The following is a 19,479-nucleotide window of genomic DNA, read 5'->3' as shown; positions in this document are numbered from 1 at the left end:
CTACTGGTTGGCAGGATAGGTATGCACACTCACCTCTGAGCTGTCTATCCCAAGTTCGAATCTCGGTCTAGTTATAAACCGCCATTCAAGTGTTTCACATGCAGGGCGCTGTGCCTCAGATGGACGTTAAACTTGGTGTTCCGTCTGCTCGTACTTGTTAGTTGACATGAAATATCTCAAGGTGTCCCCCGTGAAGAGTAGGCGAGATATCTCTGGCCCTCTGGCTAAATTTAAAAATTCTTGCTCTAACCTGCAGGGGGCACTGCATCAGCGGCGCAGCCACAGCCTCGGCGAATGATGGCAGACTGTAGCCATGTACTACAAATGAAGAAAGAAGAAGAAGAAGGATCAACTTCACCATAGTGCTGAACTTGGAAAAATCTATCCAATTGAAATTCCTGCTCCACTGCGATCACATTTTGCATGGCAAATGTTGTTTTCTACAAATGGCTGCAATGAACACCCCAAGGCAGTGTTCTGGGCCCCGTGCTTTTTCTGGTCTTCATCAATGATCTCTCTGACTCTCTCGAAAATCCTCTCTATCTCTTTGCTGATGACTCCACTCTCTGCCGCTCCATTCCTCTTCCCTCAGATCGGCAGTCTGCTGCCTCCTCACTCTCTGAAGACCTGGACAAAATCACAGACTGGTCAAACAAGTGGAACATGTCTTTCAATCCTGCCAAATCTCACACTCTTACTATGTCTCTCCGAAAAGATCGACTGGACAACCCTCCCATCTACTTTCTCAACAATCCTCTCCAAGAAGTTCTGTCGCTCAAGATTTTGGGTCTCACTATCTGCCATGATCTTTCTTGGGAAAACCACATTTCCAAGCTGGCCTCCAAAGCCAGTCGCCGACTGGGCATCCTCCGTCGTGCGAAGTCCTTCCTCGGCACACCTGAGCTCCTCACCACATACAAGGCTTTCATCCGCAGCTCAATGGAATACTGTTCTCCCCTATGGGCCGGTGCTCCTGCCTCACACCTAGCTCGGCTTCACGCTGTTGAAACCAAAGCTTTCAGAATTATTGGAATCTCCCGCGATGAAGCTATCTCTGAGGGCCTTTCACTCACTCACCGCAGGCAGGTAGGTGGTCTTTCTGTCTTCTACCGACTCCTCTCCGGCCTTGCACCCCCAGCTCTCTCTGTGCTCTGTCCCCCAAATATTCCTACAGGTCGCACAAGATCTGCCAGCAACCCTCTGATGGTTAAACTGCCGAAATCTCGGCTCTCCGCTCACCTTCACTCTTTCATTCCTCTTTTCTCCCGCATCTGGAACAAACTACCTCACTCCCTTCAATCCCACTCCTCCCTCCAGGTCTTTAAAACAGCTGTTCACCACCATCTCTTATCTTCCCCCATCCAAAACCTTGATCTTTTCTACCCCCGCTAATTCACCCCAGATCCACCTTGTTTGAAATTCCAACTTCTTTCCTGGAAGTCCTGGCAGTGTCCATATGTTTTATACCTCTCCCACTGCCCCCTTCCCACGCCCCCCCCCCCCAAAGCCCTCGCCCTCTCTCAGATCTCTCGATGTCTCCATGTCTCTCGGTCCCTGCTCTCAAATGTTGTGTTTGTGTCCTTCCCCCTCTCTCCCCATCTTGTCTACCGCTCCCTATGTTATATGTTTTATGTGTCGGTTTGTCTTTCTGTGTGATTAATGTTCGCTCTTTCACGAGCCTCGATCTTGTATACAAAAGTGTCACCCATTCTCATGAGTTGACGCAACACTGCATCACAGCATCAAACAGGTGTCATGATTGGTTCAATATAGGAGGTCGGCCAATCATGTTATGCTTTAGACAATTTGTGGTGCGGCGAAAGAAAATCTGGTATCTTTAGCCATTGTGGCTAAAACTTCAACGACCTTTGGAAAGGACGTTAAGCCGGCTGTCCCATCTGCTAGCATTCACTTGTGGATGTTAAATATTTCACGGTGACTTTACGAAAGAGTAGGTGGGCTATTACGTTCCGTTATTCTGGCCAAGTTCCAGCTTTTACCGATGGTTGCACCCCGGAGCAGAGACCTTTCTGGGGTAGCTATGTAACTAGCAGTATAGAAATGTTCATGACATTGTCATGGCAACCCCAAATGGGTATTAGAACAATAGGCCTAACAACAATTATTATCCAACCCCAAATGAGATCAATAAACCCTGAATTTTTGTTTAGAATGATTGGTTCAGCTGCTCCTGATCAATATCTGGTTGAAATAAAATAGTTGAAAAACAGAAGTGTGCAGTCAAATAAAATGACAACAAAGGAAGTAGAGCAGTGCTCAATTAATATAATTGGCAGTAAAAGTCCATCATTGGAATTTCATCAGGATTGGTGGAGCCATTCCAAAATCATAGTCTATATCAAGTGAAAAGTTTACACAAAGAGGAAAGAATAATGATGTCGATGGCCTCAGTTTGCCCTCATAAACTAAATGGCCATAAGTCACCGACATCAGTTTTTAAAAGCAATGTCGGGTGATCGTCACATGATCTCGTATGTAACCAAACGGAATCATTGATTACATCGTTATTTGATCATGACATTCAGTGGACATGATTAATTCTGAAAGGACAGTGCAACCACAAACAAACGTTCCAGCTGCAGGTTTAATACCCACAAACAGATCGAACGATAAGATGTTCTGGTGATGGGACGAGAAGATTGTGCAGCATCACGAAAATCAGGACCAGGAGGTAGTACAGCATCACGAAAGTCAGGTCGAGCAGATATTACAGCATCACGAAAATCAGGACCAGCAGTTTGTGCAGCATCATGGAAATCAGGTCGAGCACGTAGTACAGCATCATGAAAATCAGGACCAGCAGATTATGCAGCATCATGAAAATCAGGACCAAAAGATAGTGCAGCATCATGAAAATCAGGATCAGCAGATTATGCAGCATCATGAAAATCAGGACCAAAAGATAGTGCAGCATCATGAAAATCAGGACCAGCAGATTGTGCAGCATCACGAAAATCAGTTCGAGCAGATAGTACAGCATCATGAAAATCAGGACCAGCAGATTATGCAGCATCATGAAAATCAGGACCAAAAGATAGTGCAGCATCATGAAAATCAGGACCAAAAGATAGTGCAGCATCATGAAAATCAGGACCAGCAGATTATTCAGCATCATGAAAATCAGGTCGAGCAGATAGTACAGCATCATGAAAATCAGGATCAGCAGATTATGCAGCATCATGAAAATCAGGACCAAAAGATAGTGCAGCATCATGAAAATCAGGACCAGCAGATTATGCAGCATCATGAAAATCAGGACCAGCAGATTATTCAGCATCATGAAAATCAGGACCAGCAGATTATGCAGCATCATGAAAATCAGGACCAGCAGATTATGCAGCATCATGAAAATCAGGACCAGCAGATTATGCAGCATCATGAAAATCAGGACCAGCAGATTATTCAGCATCATGAAAATCAGGACCAGCAGAATATGCAGCATCATGAAAATCAGGACCAGCAGATTGTGCAGCATCACGAAAATCAGGACCAGGAGGTAGTACAGCATCACAAAAATCAGGGCAAACAGATTGTACAGCATCATGAAAATCAGGACCAGCAGTTTGTGCAGCATCATGGAAATCAGGTCGAGCAGATAGTACAGCATCATGAAAATCAGGACCAGCAGTTTATGCAGCATCATGGAAATCAGGTCGAGCAGATAGTACAGCATCATGAAAACCAGGACCAGCAGTTTGTACAGCATCATGGAAATCAGGTCGAGCAGATAGTACATTATCATGAAAATCAGGACCAGCAGATTATGCAGCATCATGAAAATCAGGACCAAAAGATAGTGCAGCATCATGAAAATCAGGACCAGCAGATTATGCAGCATCATGAAAATCAGGACCAGCAGATTATGCAGCATCATGAAAATCAGGACCAGCAAATTATGCAGCATCATGAAAATCAGGACCAGCAGATTGTGCAGCATCACGAAAATCAGGACCAGGAGGTAGTACAGCATCACAAAAATCAGGACAAACAGATTGTATGGCATCATGAAAATCAGGACGAGCAGATAGTACAGAATCACAAAAATGATGAGCAGATAGTGCAGCATCACGAAAATCAGGACGAGCAGATAGTATAGCAACACGAAAATCAGGATGAGAAGACAGAACAGCATCACGAAAATCAGGACAGGCAGATAGTGCGGCATCACAAAAACCAGGACCAGCAGGTTGTGCAGCATCACGAAATTCAGGACCGGCAGAAAGTACAGCATCACAAAAATCAGGAGAGCAGATAGTGCAGCATCACAAAAATCAGGACCAGCAGATAGTACAGCATCAGGAAAATCAGGATGAGCAGATAGTGCAGCATCATGAAAATCAGGACCAGCAGATGTGCAGCATCACGAAAATCAGGACCAGCAGATAGAACAGCATCACAAAAATGAGGATGAGCAGATACTGCAGCATCACAAAATCAGGATGAGCAGATAATACAGCATCATGAAAATCAGGACGAGCAGATAGTACCGCTTCATGAAAATCAGGACAAGCAGATAGAACAGCATTATGAAACCAGGATGAGCAGATAGTACAGCATCACGAAAATCAGGACCAGCAGAATTGTGCGGCATCACGAAAATCAGGACAAGCAGATAGAACAGCATCGTGGAAATCAGGATGAGCAGATAGTACAGCATCACGAAAATCAGGATGAGCATTGAGCAGATAGTGCAGCATCACGAAAATCAGGACAGGCAGATAGTGCGGCATCACAAAAACCAGGACCAGCACATTGTGCAGCATCACAAAAATCAGGACCAGCAGATAGTACAGAATCATGAAAATCAGGAGAAACAGATAGTGCAGCATCACGAAAATGAGCACCAGCAGTTAGTACAGCATCACAGAAATAAAGATGAGCATATTTTGCAGCATCACGAAAATCAGGAAGAGCAGATAGTGCAGCATCACAAAAATCAGGTCAGGTCAGGTATGGGAGCAAGTGCCGGTCACGTCAGGTATGGGAGCATCTGACAGTACTCCAGGAGCCTCCGTCTGGCCATCCCCCAGGCCAACGCCTGGCCCATCCCTATCTCCTTGAGATACCAATCAACCTGCTGCAATCATGAGGCACGCGCTCGGCCCGTTGGCCTCCTCCACTCACGAGGATGCCTTGCTGAGAGTATCTGGTGAGCTGGATCAGCGTCCGGAAAACGAGCCACATGCCCATACAGCCGCAGCTGACGCTCATGGACCACACAGGAAACAAATCTCATCTGGATCTCTCTCAGCAACCGCTCATTGGACACAAAGTCCGACCAGCGATAACCAAGGATTCTCCGAAGAGACTTGGTTACAAAGGAGTTAAGTCTCACTCTCTGGCCCCTGGTAAGGGTCTAAGTCTCGCATATTTTATGTTCTCCACCAGTTGATGCCAACATGGTGCTCAAGAAATTGCATCTTAATCAGATGAAGTTTTGTACTTGTCGAATTATGACGTCATAATGGAGGCACCAATGGCATCATCATTAACATATTTTATTCCCCATGGAGAGTTATTTGCAATGAGCCATGTCTCAATTTTTTCTATTCAGCACTTTCGGAGATATGGAGGTGCAAAGTTTTTCGGTTTTTCCAAGATGGCGGCCGAACTACGTGACCGATGACATCATCATTATTATTTTTTCTCCACCAGTTTATGCCGTCATGTCGCTTAAGAAATTTCATCTTGATTGGATGAAGTTTTGTACTTGTGGAATTATCGAATTATGACGTCATAATGGAGGCCTTGGGCCGAGAGAGTTAAAAATTAGGCACAGTCTATTCCAGGGCAAGACAAATATGTGTGTAAAGTTTGGCGATGCTACATGCAACAGTGTAGACGTAGTTTTGCGCACAAACAGATAGACAGACAAACAGACAATCAAACAGATGAAAAATCGGTCAGAGACCGAGGACTTGCCAGAATGTACTATTTTATCGGTCATTTTAGACAAATATGGCGGCCGAACCACGTGACCGATGACGTCATCATTATTTGTTTTCTAAACTAATTTATTCCTTGATGATGCTCAAGAAATTACATCTTGATCGATGAGGTTTTGTACTTGTCGAATTATGACGTCATAATGGAGGCACCAATGACATCATCATTAAAATATTTTATTCCCCATGGAGAGTTCTTTACAATGAGCCATGTCTCAATTTTTTCTATTCAGCACTTTCGGAGATATAGAAGTGCAAAGTTTTTCGGTTTTTCCAAGATGGCGGCCGAACTACGTGACCGATGACATTATCATTAACATATTTTATTCCCCATGGAGAGTTCTTTAGAATGAGCCATGTCTCAATTTTATTATATTCAGCACTTTCGGAGATATAGAGGTGCAAAGTTTTTCGGTTTTTCCAAAATGGCGGCCGAACCATGTGACTGATGACATCATTTTTTTTCTCTCCACCAGTTTATGCCGTCATGTCGCTCAAGCAATTGCATCTTGATTGGATGAAGTTTTGTACTTGTCAAATTATCAAATTATGACGTCACAATGGAGGCCTTGGGTGGAGAGAGTTAGAAATTGGGCACAGTCTATTCCAGGGCAAGACAAATATGTGTGTAAAGTATGGCGATTGTATGTGCAATGGTGTAGACGTAGTACTGCGGACAAACAGACAGAAAAACAGACAAACAGACAGACAAACAGACAGACAACCCAACCAATCAACATACTTGCCGGAATCTTTTCCGGCAAGTAACAAACGGACTCAAATCCGTTTCGTATTTTCATCGTATTTTCGTATTTTCAAAGCTGCACACATTCTCCACGTTTTCAAAGTTAAGTCATTGTTACTCCCGCCAGGGAGTAATGCATTCACTCGTGTCCGTGTGTGTGTGTGTGTGTTAGTGTGTTTGTGAACAAGATATCTGGAAAAGTTCTGAACGGATTTGGATGAAAGTTGGTGGGATGATTGCGCTTGGGATAAGGAAGAATTGATTAGTTTTTGGTGAAGCTCAGGATATTATTCCAGATCCAGGAATTTTTTGAAGGATTTTTTTTACCATTGGAAGATAGGGCTCATTTTTTTTTTAACATTATCTTCTATATATTCTATATTTAACATTGTGATATGAAAATAGTTTTCATATTTGTTGTAAATGTAGTTTAAACTTGTGGTTATGCGTTAGAGCGGTGTATTTTTTTAGCAGCATCGTCTTCAATGTTCATTTTTTTTTCTCTAATAAAGACATATTCTGTCATTTTAAAACCACCAAGGTGTGTATTCGGTTTCCCCATTTCATAAAATGTATCGCTTGATACGTATAATGCTTTAAAACTGTTTTTTTTTGTTGTTTTTTTTAACCTCAGAAGAGATATCAACATTTAGCTCAGCGAATGTCATTCGCGGTGTCAGTATTTGATGAACTTATAAAGACTTAGTTCCAGATTTGTCAATGGCTGAGGTATATTAACAAACGAATGAAACAGATTTGGCAAAATTCGAACTTAAAAAAAAAAGATCGCATATTCACCCAGGGTTGTGAGAGGCTGAAGAAGGAGAAACTTCGCATGGGCTTCCAAGACCAAATAAATAATTATGCTTTTGCTCTGCGATTTACAGGTTTATTACTCCCGCCAGGGAGTAACACATTCGATCGTGTCCGTCCGTGTTCGTATGTTCGTGTGTTCGTGTGTGTGTGTTCGCATGTTCGTGTGTTCGTGTGTTTGTGTATTTGTGAACAAGATATCTGGAAAAGTTCAGAACGGATTTGGATGAAAGTTGGTGGGATGATTGCCCTTGGGATAAGGAAGAATTGATTAGTTTTTGGTGAAGCTCAGGATATTATTCCGGATCCAGGAATTTTTTTGGGAATTTTTTTTGGGAAAGATTTTTTCTGTTTTTCTGCATTAAAGCTTATATACTTATTCTTAAATGATGTTTTTCTCCTCTAATTCCGAGATATATCAAAAGAAATTCTCTGACAGTTAGGGCTTACTTTCTTTTTATGCTTATTGTTTTGGGGAGAGGGGATGTTAAACAAAACGTATTATTCCAACTAAACCCACGGCGGGAGTATGCGCTCTACTGGAGTGGCGTTCTAGTTCACAATTGTATTTTGTCAAAACTGTATTTATCTTTCGGTGTGTGAACCTATAGTGTGTCCCTTTTTGAAGTTTCTCAGTGTTGATCATTCATAAATTAATCGTTTCTGTTTGCCGCGCGTGTTGCGGCATTGCAGCCTCAGGCTTCCCCTGTCCCCCGTCGAAGTTTGTTTCTTCCTTCGGTGTTTTTGCTAGGTTTTTACATTTCCCTTTCTCCCCCAAACTTCCCTGTACATCTACTCCTTGTCTCACGTTTTAACGCCTCCCCCCCCCCCCAAAACAAAAAACACAAATTAAAAAAAAAAACAACATTTATTTCCCATTCTCCACGTGTGAAGTGGTCCCATCCTGTGCTTCTGCCCAGGTGCAGTCTCACCCCACCCCCATTATCTCCTTGCCTTCCACCTTTTCCCCTGTTCACGTGACTCGTGGTTGTCCCTCTCGGCTCCCTCTCCCCGTTGGTATTTTTGTGAATATTAGATTGTTTTTCACGGTTCTGTTTAAATATATTTAAACTTTCCCCTGCAGTGTTTTATTTAGTGGTTTATTACAACATGCTGTTTTCTTCCTATTTAAAAGGCTTTTTTCAATTTCCTCTCCAACTCATTCCATTTCAAAAAAAAGTTCAATATCTTATAATTCTAAATCACTACATGCTCTAAATTCACATTCATTCCACCCCTCCTCTATCATTCTTAAACGGATCGCTAACTTGAAAATCAAAATAAACCCAAATTGTTATAAATGTTCGTCTTTCATTAATCATCCACTTTCTAAACTCCCCCCTTGCCCCTCCCCTCCAAATCTCCCCCCTTGCCCCTCCCCTCCAAATCTCCCCCCTTGCCGCTCCCCTCCTAAACTCCCCCCTTGCCCCTCCCCTCCTAAACTCCCCCCTTGCCCCTCCCATTCAAAACTCCCTCCCAACCCCTCCCCTTCAAATCTCCCCCCCAACCATCCCTCCCAAATTCTCCCCCCTCCCACCTCCTCCTCAAAGCTGCATCCTCCCCACTTCGCCTCACTTCTATCTCATACCTCCACCTCCCCCAACCTTCTACTTTCCTCTGCCCCCCCTCAAACAACCCCTCACTGTGCCTCATCCCATCACCATCAAACCTTTCGTCCAACTCATCCTTCCCTCTCTTGTAACTCTTCTGTAATCTCTGACACACTATCAACTGCTCTCCCTACATCCCCCTCTCATCCTTCCTCTGACCCTACCCCAACCCCTCCCCTGTCCTGCACCCGATGCTCCCCCTCTCTCCTCGTTAACGGTATGGACCTCAAACATCCGGGGCCTTCGCTCAAACCTGATTGATCTCCCCATTCAGGTTGCTTCTGACAATCCAGACTTGATCTGCTTAACAGAAACCTTCCTCCTTCAAGATGTCTCTGATTCCTTAATATCTCTTCCTGGTTACTCCCTCCTCCGGTATGATAGATCTGAGCCTCGTCCTGGTGGTGGGGTGGCTATCTTTATCAAAAACTCTCTTCCTCACTCTCCTTGCACTGCTCTCTCTCCACCCCACCCCCAGGAGTACATCTGGCTACGGCTTCCTCTCCGCTCCCACCTTTTGTTCATATGTGTTCTGTACCGTCCTCCAAACAGTGATGACTCCATTTACATTTCGCTGTCTGACAACATGGACCAACTTCTATCAACTCATCCAAACTCTCTCTTCCTCATATGTGGCGACTTCAACTGTCATAATGCTAGCTGGCTGTGTGTGGGTTCCTCTCTCACCAGCCATGGCACCTCAGCAAAGGACTTCTGTGACTCATTGGGACTGACACAATCTGTCAATTTCCCGACCCGGATCTCAATCAATGGAGTATCTCCTCTTCTAGACTTGGTTATGACTAACTTCCCTGCAAATGTCTGCTGCTCTTCTTCTGCTCCAATCGGTTCTTCTGATCATGTACTTGTTAAAGTGGACATCTCTCTGGCCATTCTCAGAGAGCCTCCTCAGCAACGAAGAGTCTGGCAATTCACTCAGGCTGACTGGCACGGTCTGCAAGCAGCCATCAATCATCTGGACTGGTCTCCCATCGCTACTGCCTCTGACATCAATTCTTCCTGGGAATTCTTCCAAAGCAATCTGCTCTCTCTCTCATACACAGATTTATCCCATCTCATCTTGAGTTGTCTTACCCTTCCTCCCGTCCATGGTACACTGAATCTTGTGGTGAGGCAGTTGCCCTGAAACAACTTGCCTTTGCCTCTTGGAAGGCAAATCCAACTGAATGCAATCTCAGTTCCTTCCACCAAGCTCGGAACAAGTGTGTGTCTACCCTCAGGAGTGCCAGGAAGCACAATTTTTTTTTTTTTTTTGTATACTGAATCGAGGCTCGTGAAAGAGCTAACATTTATTTCACAAACAAATCAACCAGACAAACAAAATATACAAAAAGAGGGAGCGGAAGACAAGATGGGGAGAGAAGGGGAAGCACACAACCACAACATTTGAGAGCAGGGAGAAGTGTGGGAGGGAGAGGGCTTGGGGGCAGGAGGCGTGGGAAGGGGGGTGGGGGGGGGGGGGGGGTGGGAGAAGTATAAAACACAAGGGGACCGAAATTAGCGGGGGTAGAAAAGATCAAGGTTTTGGATGGGGGAGGATAAGAGATGGTGGTGAACAGCTGTTTTAAAGACCTGGAGGGTGGAGTGGGATTGAAGAGAGTGAGGGAGTTTGTTCCAGAGGCGGGAGAAAAGAGGAATGAAGGAGTGAAGGTGAGCAGAAAGTCTTGATTTTGGCAGTTTAACCATAAGAGGGTTGCAGGCAGATCTTGTGCGACCTGTAGGAATATTTGGGGGACAGAGCCCAGAGAGGGCTGGGGGGGCAAGGCCAGAGAGGAGTCGGTAGAAGACGGAAAGACCACCAACCTGCCTGCGGTGAGTGAGTGAAAGGCCCTTGGAGGTAGCTTCATCGCGGGAGATTCCAATGATTCTGAACGCTTTGGTTTCAACAGCGTGAAGATGGGCTAGATTTGTGTGAAGGTTAACAGGTGCTAACTAATAGTCACCATAGTGTTTGACGCAGAAAAGTTTGCAGCGTCCCCTAATGAGGCACAGTTCCAAGCGTTAAAAAGATCGGAACTCTTGATATTGGCCAAACATATTAATTTGGAGGTCCGAGCTCATATGAAGAAAGCAGAGATGCAGACATTGGTGGTAGAATCTCTGGTGGGACAAGGAACATGGAAAGAGGTAGCCTTGGAATGGTTACCCGAGGAAAAAGAAAATGTGGAGCTCCGGAAAATGGAGATGCAACTGCAGAGCCAGGAAGGGTTAAAAGAGTTGGAATGGAAAGCCGAGGAAAGAAGAGCAGAGGAAAGGAGAGCCGAAAGGGAGTTAAAGGAACGTGACATGGAGTATCAGAAGGAAGTTAAACTCAAGGAGCTGGAATTAATGGGAGAACGGAGAGAAGTAGTATCCATGCTGGCTAGTTCGACAACTAATGAGAACACTTGGGAGGTTGGTAGGCATGTGAGGCTGGTTCCACCCTTCAACGAAAAGGAGGTGGCCAAGTTTTTTTTACACTTTGAGAAAGTGGCTCAAATGCTAAAATGGCCTGTGGGGTCCTGGACTATGTTAGTGCAAAGTGTTTTGGTGGGTAAAGCTCAAGATATCTATTCGGCTTTACCGATTGACCAATGTGCAGATTATGAGATAGTGAAGAAAACCATTCTCAAAGCCTATGAATTGGTCCCTGAAGCTTACCGGCAAAAATTCAGGAATGCCAGGAAGTGGGAGAGTGAGACCCATGTGGAATTTGCCAGAATGAAGGAAACCATGTTTGATCGGTGGTGTGACTCGAAGGGGATTGGGAAAGACTTCAACCTGTTGCGACAATTGATCTTGGTGGAGGAATTCAAACAGTGTGTCAACGCGGACATTAAAGTACATCTGGATGAAAAGAAAGTACCAGAGTTGTATGAGGCAGCAACCGTGGCAGATGACTATGCCTTGACACACAGGATGGGGTTCCACAAACCTAACTTCCCGCCTAGAGTTAGCTAGGGGAGTTATGGTAAATTAGGTTCGGAGAACAAATATTCATGGAGGCGGCCTAGAGATGACTATGAGGACAAATCTGGTACCGCGACTTTTAGGGATCAGAAGACTACAGTTCCAAGAAAGACTTATCTTCCGGGGTGCCTGAGGCAGACCACGAGTTTTTCCACCAGGCCTACTTGCGCTTTTTGCAAGAAACCTGGGCATTTGATGTCCCAATGTTATGCCCTGAAAAGGAAAAATCAGGAGCGGAGTCAGACTAGTACAACTCCGAATGCATTGGCCAATGCGAGAAATCGTCCTTGGAGGACAGTGCCTTGTGAAGGTTCCCATGCCAAAGTTACGGCATCACAGAACGACCTTGTTCAAGAGGGTTACAAACCTTTTATTTCAGAGGGGTTTGTGTCACTGGATGGAGACTTGACTAACCAGAGACCTGTTAGGGTATTGAGGGACACAGGAACACATCAATCTTTGATGCTTGAAGGCATTTTGCCATTGTCAGAGAAGATGGCAACTGGTGTTAGTGTTCTTTTACAGGGTTTGGTGGCTATGTTAAAGCTCCACTTCATGGCATCCATTTGAAGTCTGATTTGGTGTCAGGACCGGTTACCGTAGGTTTACAAGCCACTCTTCCTGTAGAGGGAATCTCTTTTGTTATTGGGAATGATTTGGCCGGTGGTCAAGTTTCTGGTAATCCGATGTTTGTTGAAAAGCCTAGTATGGAAAATAACACCGCACAGTTAGAGCAGGAGATTCCGGGTATCTTTCCATCCTGTGCCGTGACTCGTGCTATGGGTAGGAAGCGCTCTGAAGAGAAGGAGAAGGTACTGACGTCACGCTTTGCACAGTCACTTCTTGTCGAGTACCTTGAAACTAAGTGTCAGCACACACAAGTCATGGATGGAGGCAATGTTGGCAAGCTCTTTGTAGGTGGACTGAACTTTGACACAAGAGAAGACGTTCTGGACTCTATCTTTGGCAAATATGGACCACTCCTGGAAGTGCTGCTGATAAAAGATAGGGAGACGCAAAAGTCGAGAGGGTTTGGCTTTGTCACGTTTGAAAACACAAAGGATGCCAAAGATGCAGAAAAGGATTTGAATGGCAAGGATTTGGATGGTCGGACCATAACAGTAGAGAAGGCAGGCCATGGGCGTCGAGGGGCCTACAGAGGAGATAAACGTGGAGGTCGTTTCAGGGGTGGCTATGGCTCCCGGGGTGGGAGTAGTAGTTTTGGTGGCGGCCACAGTCGTGATTACTACGGAGGCTCCCAGCAGCAGCAGCGCAGTTTTGGCAACTCTCGACGGGATGACTATTACGGTGGTAGCCAATATGGGGACCGCTACTCACGTGACTACAGCACTCGACTCTACAACTGTGATTATGATTTTTATGATCAAGAGAAGAGTTGGAAGCACTGAGTGCTCAGGAGCAGCCGAGCCAAGAATCCTACACGGTTTAACCTGTGAACTCCACACTCCTAAATGCGTCCATGCAGTGAATACTTCCAGGCCTCACCACCCAACCACCATGAAACCTGGCTCTCAGCTCGGTCTCCTTAAAAAAGTGCTATAGATTTGCTTGGCTTTGGATTCACTGATCACAACCCCTTAACCTTCATTCAAAAAATGAAAAATAGAAATCAGAGGTTGATGAGATGGAGTTTGGCTTTGCAGGAGTTCAACTTGGAAATTGAGCATGTAAAGGGCAGGGACAATGTCGTTGCTGATGCTTTGTCCAGAGTGAACTAACTTTGGAAATTTCTGTAGGTTGTTTGGAAGTTTTGTTGCTTTATTTTGGGAAATATTAATTATCGTTGCTCACGGGAATTGATGATTTGGGTGTGAGTTTTACTTTTGTTTGTTAAAAGAGTTTTTGCCTGAAAAGAAAATTTCACGATGATCAAACTTTCTTTCTTGAGGGGGGGAAGTGTTACGGATTCGACACTTCCGTTGTTTTGGTTTTCATCCACTGTAAACATTTTTGATTCCATGTACTATTATTGTTGTCGTTTAAGGGAGATAGAGGTTACTATTTTCAAAAGGTAAAAAAGTCAATGTTTTAAATGAAACCGGAACCGGAAGACGACGAAGAGGAAGAGAAGGAGAAGAAGGCGGAGCGAGTGAGTCGGAGAAGAAGCCAAGCTGCTTCGAGGTCTGGAGCAAACGTTGACGAATGGAGGTCACTCGCGCACTTCTGGTTTCCCGAGAAAGGGATTCTTGCGACAGGGTTGTTATTGCTGTGACAGATCAACCTGCGTGTCTGGTTTTGGCGGTTGATTCCAAGGAGAATCATCGTCGTGCCGTTACGCCTCAAGAACGGGCCGTCGGCCATTTAGAATCGCGCGTCTTGCGCATCACGCAAGGTTTTTCGCTTCGCTTCAACCATTTTCACTGCATCCAGACGTTTATCTGGTGTGTTTGTGTAACGCAGATTTTGAAGGTAAATCTGCGGTTCGCCGGTTTGGAGCCGGGAAACGTCCATACCCGAGGGTGTGATTTCCCAGTCGCCTGGAGGGCGCCTGTGGATTTCCCCATCGCCTTGAGGACACCTTTGCGCAGCTTTGGCCGCGTGACTTTGACTGTCATCCGAACGGGATTCTGGTCTCGATTGGACATCGTTCTGACGATCGCTGGAGCAGATCGACTTGAGCTTGATGCCGGAATAGAGACATTTGAGAAGGTTCTTCCTTTCGCTCACTTGGAGCACAGTGAGTTATATTGTACGAACCTGATGGTAGCATCATAGGAAATATATATTGGTTGTACAATTGATTACTATTGTTGTTGTACTGTTATTATTGTGTGATCTTAATACAATATTTGTTTGTTGGTAACAATTGGTGTGGCTTCACCATTGATCTTTGACATACAGAATAACACATTTTTCTGCCGTGACTCCTCTCGGGGCTCGGAGGTACACCGTGACCGGGGGTTGGGGAGGAGCACGTAACACTATGTCTCTCCGAAAAGACTGACTGTAAAACCCTCCCATCTACTTTCTCAACAATCCTCTCCAAGAAGTTCTGTCGCTCAAGCTTTTGGGTCTCACTACCTGCGATGATATTTCTTGGGAAAATCACATTTCCAAGCTGGCCTCCAAAGCCAGTCGCCGACTGGGCATCCTCCGTCATGTGAAGTCCTTCCTTTGCACACCTGAGCTCCTCACCACATACAAGGCTTTCATCCGCAGCTCAATTGAATACTGTTCCCCCCCTCTGGGCCGGTGCTCCTGCCTCGCACCTAGCTCGGCTTCACGCTGTTGAAACCAAAGCTTTCAGAATCATTGGAATCTCCCGCGATGAAGCTAACTCTGAGGGCCTTTCACTCACTCACCGCAGGCAGGTTGGTGGTCTTTCTGTCTTCTACCGACTCCTCTCTGGCCTTGCTCCCCTAGTTCTCTCTGTGCTCTGTCCCCCTAATATTCCTAGAGGTCGCACAAGATCTGCCTGCAACCCTCTTATGGTTAAACTGCCAAAATCTAGGCTCTCTTGCCACCTTCACTCTTTCATTCCCCTTTTCTCCTGCCTCTGGAACAAACTCCCCCATTCCCTTCAATCCCACTCCTCCCTCCAGGTCTTTAAAACAGCTGTTCACCACCATCTCTTATCTTCCCCCATCCAAAACCTTGATCTTTTCTACCCCCGCTAATTTTCACCCCAGATACACTTTTTTTTTTCTTTTTGAAATTCCAACTTCTTTCCTGGAAGTCCTTGCAGTGTTGATATGTTTGAAACCTCTACCACCCCTCCCCCCAAGCCCTCACCCTCCCACATTTCTCTCGGTGTCTTGCTCTCAAATGTTGTGTTTGTGTCCTTCCCCCTCTCTCCCCATCTTGTGTTCCGCTCCCCTTATTTTGTGTTTTATGTGTCGGTTGACTTTTTGTGTGGTTAATGTTAGCTCTTTCACGAGCCTCGATCTTGTATACAAAAAAATATATAAAAAAAATGCAATACCCTCTCCTCAGGCGAGGGTAACAAACAACATTAAATTAATTGTCAACATGTATTGGAGGGTCAGGACAAAGTATGAGAACCAGGGGCAGATGTAAAGCACCTTCCACCATCTTGCAGAAGGCGGTCACGTTTCCCAGTGCGAAGTCTTACAACATGATTTTAATTTACTGCTGTAAATGGTCAAATTTCGGAGCAATTATTGGCCGAAACCATGTTGCAAAGTAATACCAAAAAAACCAGTGAGAATGCACCAGAGAACCCCCTAAAGCCCAAGGCTTCCGCCTTTCGGGGCCATGATGTAGGCCCCAAACCCCACCCGTTTTGGCATTACTTGTGCTGAAGCGCTCTCCGTCCCCACCCAGCTGCAGCTCAGAGGTTCGACATTCTGTAATAGATCAACACCAGAAGGGCGGCCTGTTCTAAGGTGCAGTGCTATTTGCTGGCGCTGTACCAGAACAGCAGTTTTTAGCTAAATCTCACTCCCTTAAGAATAAACAGGCTAGTGCAGCGTCCAATGGTGAGCTGCTACAAAACTATTAAACTATCATTTTGTTCCTAAATAATGAACTTCAGAACACCAATGAGAGCGACACATGAGTCACAGAAGCATGGGATGACGACTGACTAGACACTAGAGTAAGGGTTTGTACAGGTCCAAAGGGTCTGAGTTTTTATAGTAATAGGTCAGCAAAGGTCGAAGGGAACTATAAGGTCTAAAGGTCTCAAACATCCAACAGAACGTCAGTAACTGTACACACGTGAACAGTTTGGTAACAACATGGCGGCTATTGTCAAGTTCGCCAAACTCTGGTATTCTATGACATGGTCCCTCTCCACCCAACCTCCTCTATCTCCCTTCCCTCCCCATTTTCCCCTATCTCTCCCTCCCACAAATCACAAATTCCTGCTCTAATGTACAGTAGACACTGTACCTTAGACAGTCGACACTGTACAGTAGACACTGTACCGGTAACATAGCCATGCTCCCAGCAATGAGGCAAACCGGAAACCATGCGCTGCTCACGATGAATGAATGAATGTGTGAATCTTAGATTCAATATTTCTACTGATGATTTAGAGGATGCTGACAATTGTTATTCGCTTTGATATCCTTTTCTGTATCAGGACCAAAAGGAAAACCACCTTTCCACCTTTTGCCAAATGAATCAACATCATAAGCAGAAGGCTCAAGCCGCAGGCGTTGGGAAGCAAAAGGACGACAAGATGAAATGGCAGGTGAGTTGTACAATCAATGTTCTTTATTTCATCTTGATTGGATGAAGTTTTGTACTTGTCGAATTATCAAATTATGACGTCATAATGGAAGCCTTGGGCCGAGAGAGTTAAAAATTGGGCACAGTCTATTCCAGGTCAAGACAAATATGTGTGTAAAGTATGGTGATTCTATGTGCAACGGTGTAGACGTAGTACTGCGCACAAACAGACAGACAAACAGACAGACAAACAGACAGACAAACAGACAAACCAACCAACTAACATACTTGCCGGAATCTTTTCCGGCAAGTAACAAATGAAAAATCACTCATATAGCGACACTTATCAAAACAGAACAAAGTAGCATGGCACTCAGTAGAGCATCCTTTTAACCTCAAAAATAATTAGTGGTTGAATTCAGTGATCTGATATGAAAATCGTTTTCAAAGTTTAAGTTAATCGGATGAAAATTAACAATTTTAGAAATTTGGCATATGTTGACCTTTGGATGTCAAAATATAGTTGCTTTCGCAATGCAGTGATGTCCTATGTGATTACTGTTTAATTTTCAAGTCATTCGGATGAAAATTGAGTATTTTAGAAATTCGAGAAAAGCAGTTGACCTTTTGCCTATGTTGACCTTGTGATCTATGCTGATCTCAAAAATAGTTGGTGGTTGAATTCAGTGTGCTGATATGAAACTCCCATTCAACTTTCAAGTCAATCGGATGAAAATTGAGGATTTTAGAAATTTGAAAAAGGTGGTTGACCTTTGGCCTATGTTGACCTTTTGACCTTTCGACCTCAAAAAATATATAGAATTTTGTCGGACCACGAACTCTACCGTTTGGTGAAGTTTTGTGAAGATCGGTTTAAAATTGTGACTTGTACGCAAATATAAGTGAGTGGACAGACAAACACACACACACACAAACCGGAGTGATCAACATACTTGGCAGTTTTTTGTTTTTTTTGCCAAGTAAGAAACGGACTCAAATGCAATCCCATCTCCTCTGGTGAGGGTAATAATATCCCATCTCCACAAGGGGTTTTTCCTCCTTGAACAAACACCGTGTTAACATTTATAAATAGATTATCGTGCCATTTTCGTGGGAGCACCGGCCCCTTCCAGAAGTAAAAATATTAGAACCACAAACACGAATGATTACCTTTTGAAACAGTCGCTCCTGCTGTTTAGCACTAAACTGAAAGGAAGGAAACCCAGACTATGTTCAGTTGCCAAGCAGCTTGCTAGCGCTTAACAAGCCTGCCGTTCATTATCAACCGTTTTTAATGGAGAGCTTGCTCGAATGTTTCAACCACTTGGCTTGGTGAGCTCTCTACAAGAAACTTGGTAAATGAACAAACACCCGGTGTTCTTGAGGCCTGCCCCTAGATCTACTGTAATCTATATACCCCAGAGAGGAATGACCCTTCCTGCCGCTCCCGTAGGGAAGTGGTAGGTGTACTCGTATCCTAAATGTGGAATACAGTCAGTCATCCAATGTTTTTGCAATTCGTGCTTATGTACACACATTTTTGCAATTCCCGACATTGTCCATGCTCTACATATGATACACTGCGTGCACGAGCTCTTCTCCGAGAGTCTTAGGTCACTGTTAAAGAACAAGGTTCCTTGCTCACCAACCCAACTGCTGCTCACCATCGGTGTCGTGGCTGCAACAGTCTTCCCCACTGGAGAAAGACAGCATTTGTTGGCGATCGGGGTTCATGACGAGGGGTCGGAGTTCAATGGGTGGCAGGGAGTGGTCGCTGGGCAGCGGCAGGTACGGCTTGACGTGGTAAGGTGGCCAGGCCGGAAGACTTCCGTAGGACCGAGTGCTGCGAGACCAGTCAGAGCCCAAATCAGAGCCCGGGTCATCACTTCCTGGATTCGCAGAGGTAAAAAAAAAGAAACAATTAAAATCTAACACCATTCTAACATCGATCACAGCAGTGAAAGGAATTTCATCACTTGGAATAGTTTCCATTTCTTTAGGACTTCAGGCAATTGAAAATGAGCCAAAACTGCAGCTTTGGTTTTCTTCTCTTCCTGGAAGTAAAATGGTATTTCTGGAATCTACGATAAAGGAGAAACCGATCAATATGTAACATGTCTGTGATTATTTGGAAGTTGTGTTGCTGTGTCAGCTTCAAAATGGCAAGAGTGAATGAAACACCGATTGAACCTGAAACAAAATTCCGGGATCAGAGATC

The 19,479-nt window shown here is 44.7% G+C and overlaps 1 protein-coding gene across 1 annotated transcript in view; it reads right to left on the bottom strand.

Annotated features, from left to right (window-relative positions):
• LOC137432237 (anoctamin-4) overlaps window positions 1–19,030 on the bottom strand; it is a 323,734-nt gene extending 304,704 nt beyond the window's left edge. The window contains exon 1 of the mRNA XM_078782883.1: window positions 18,926–19,030. Coding sequence (XP_078639009.1) covers window positions 18,926–18,995 — 70 coding nt within the window. The 5' untranslated portion in view covers window positions 18,996–19,030. The remainder of the gene's footprint in view (window positions 1–18,925) is intronic.
• Window positions 19,031–19,479: the final 449 nt, after the last annotated feature.

The sequence above is a fragment of the Myxine glutinosa genome, chromosome 8 (assembly GCF_964187855.1).
Source record: "Myxine glutinosa chromosome 8, kmMyxGlut1.1, whole genome shotgun sequence".
Classification (NCBI taxonomy): Eukaryota; Metazoa; Chordata; class Myxini; order Myxiniformes; family Myxinidae; genus Myxine; species Myxine glutinosa.
This window is presented reverse-complemented; position numbering and strand designations above follow the sequence as displayed.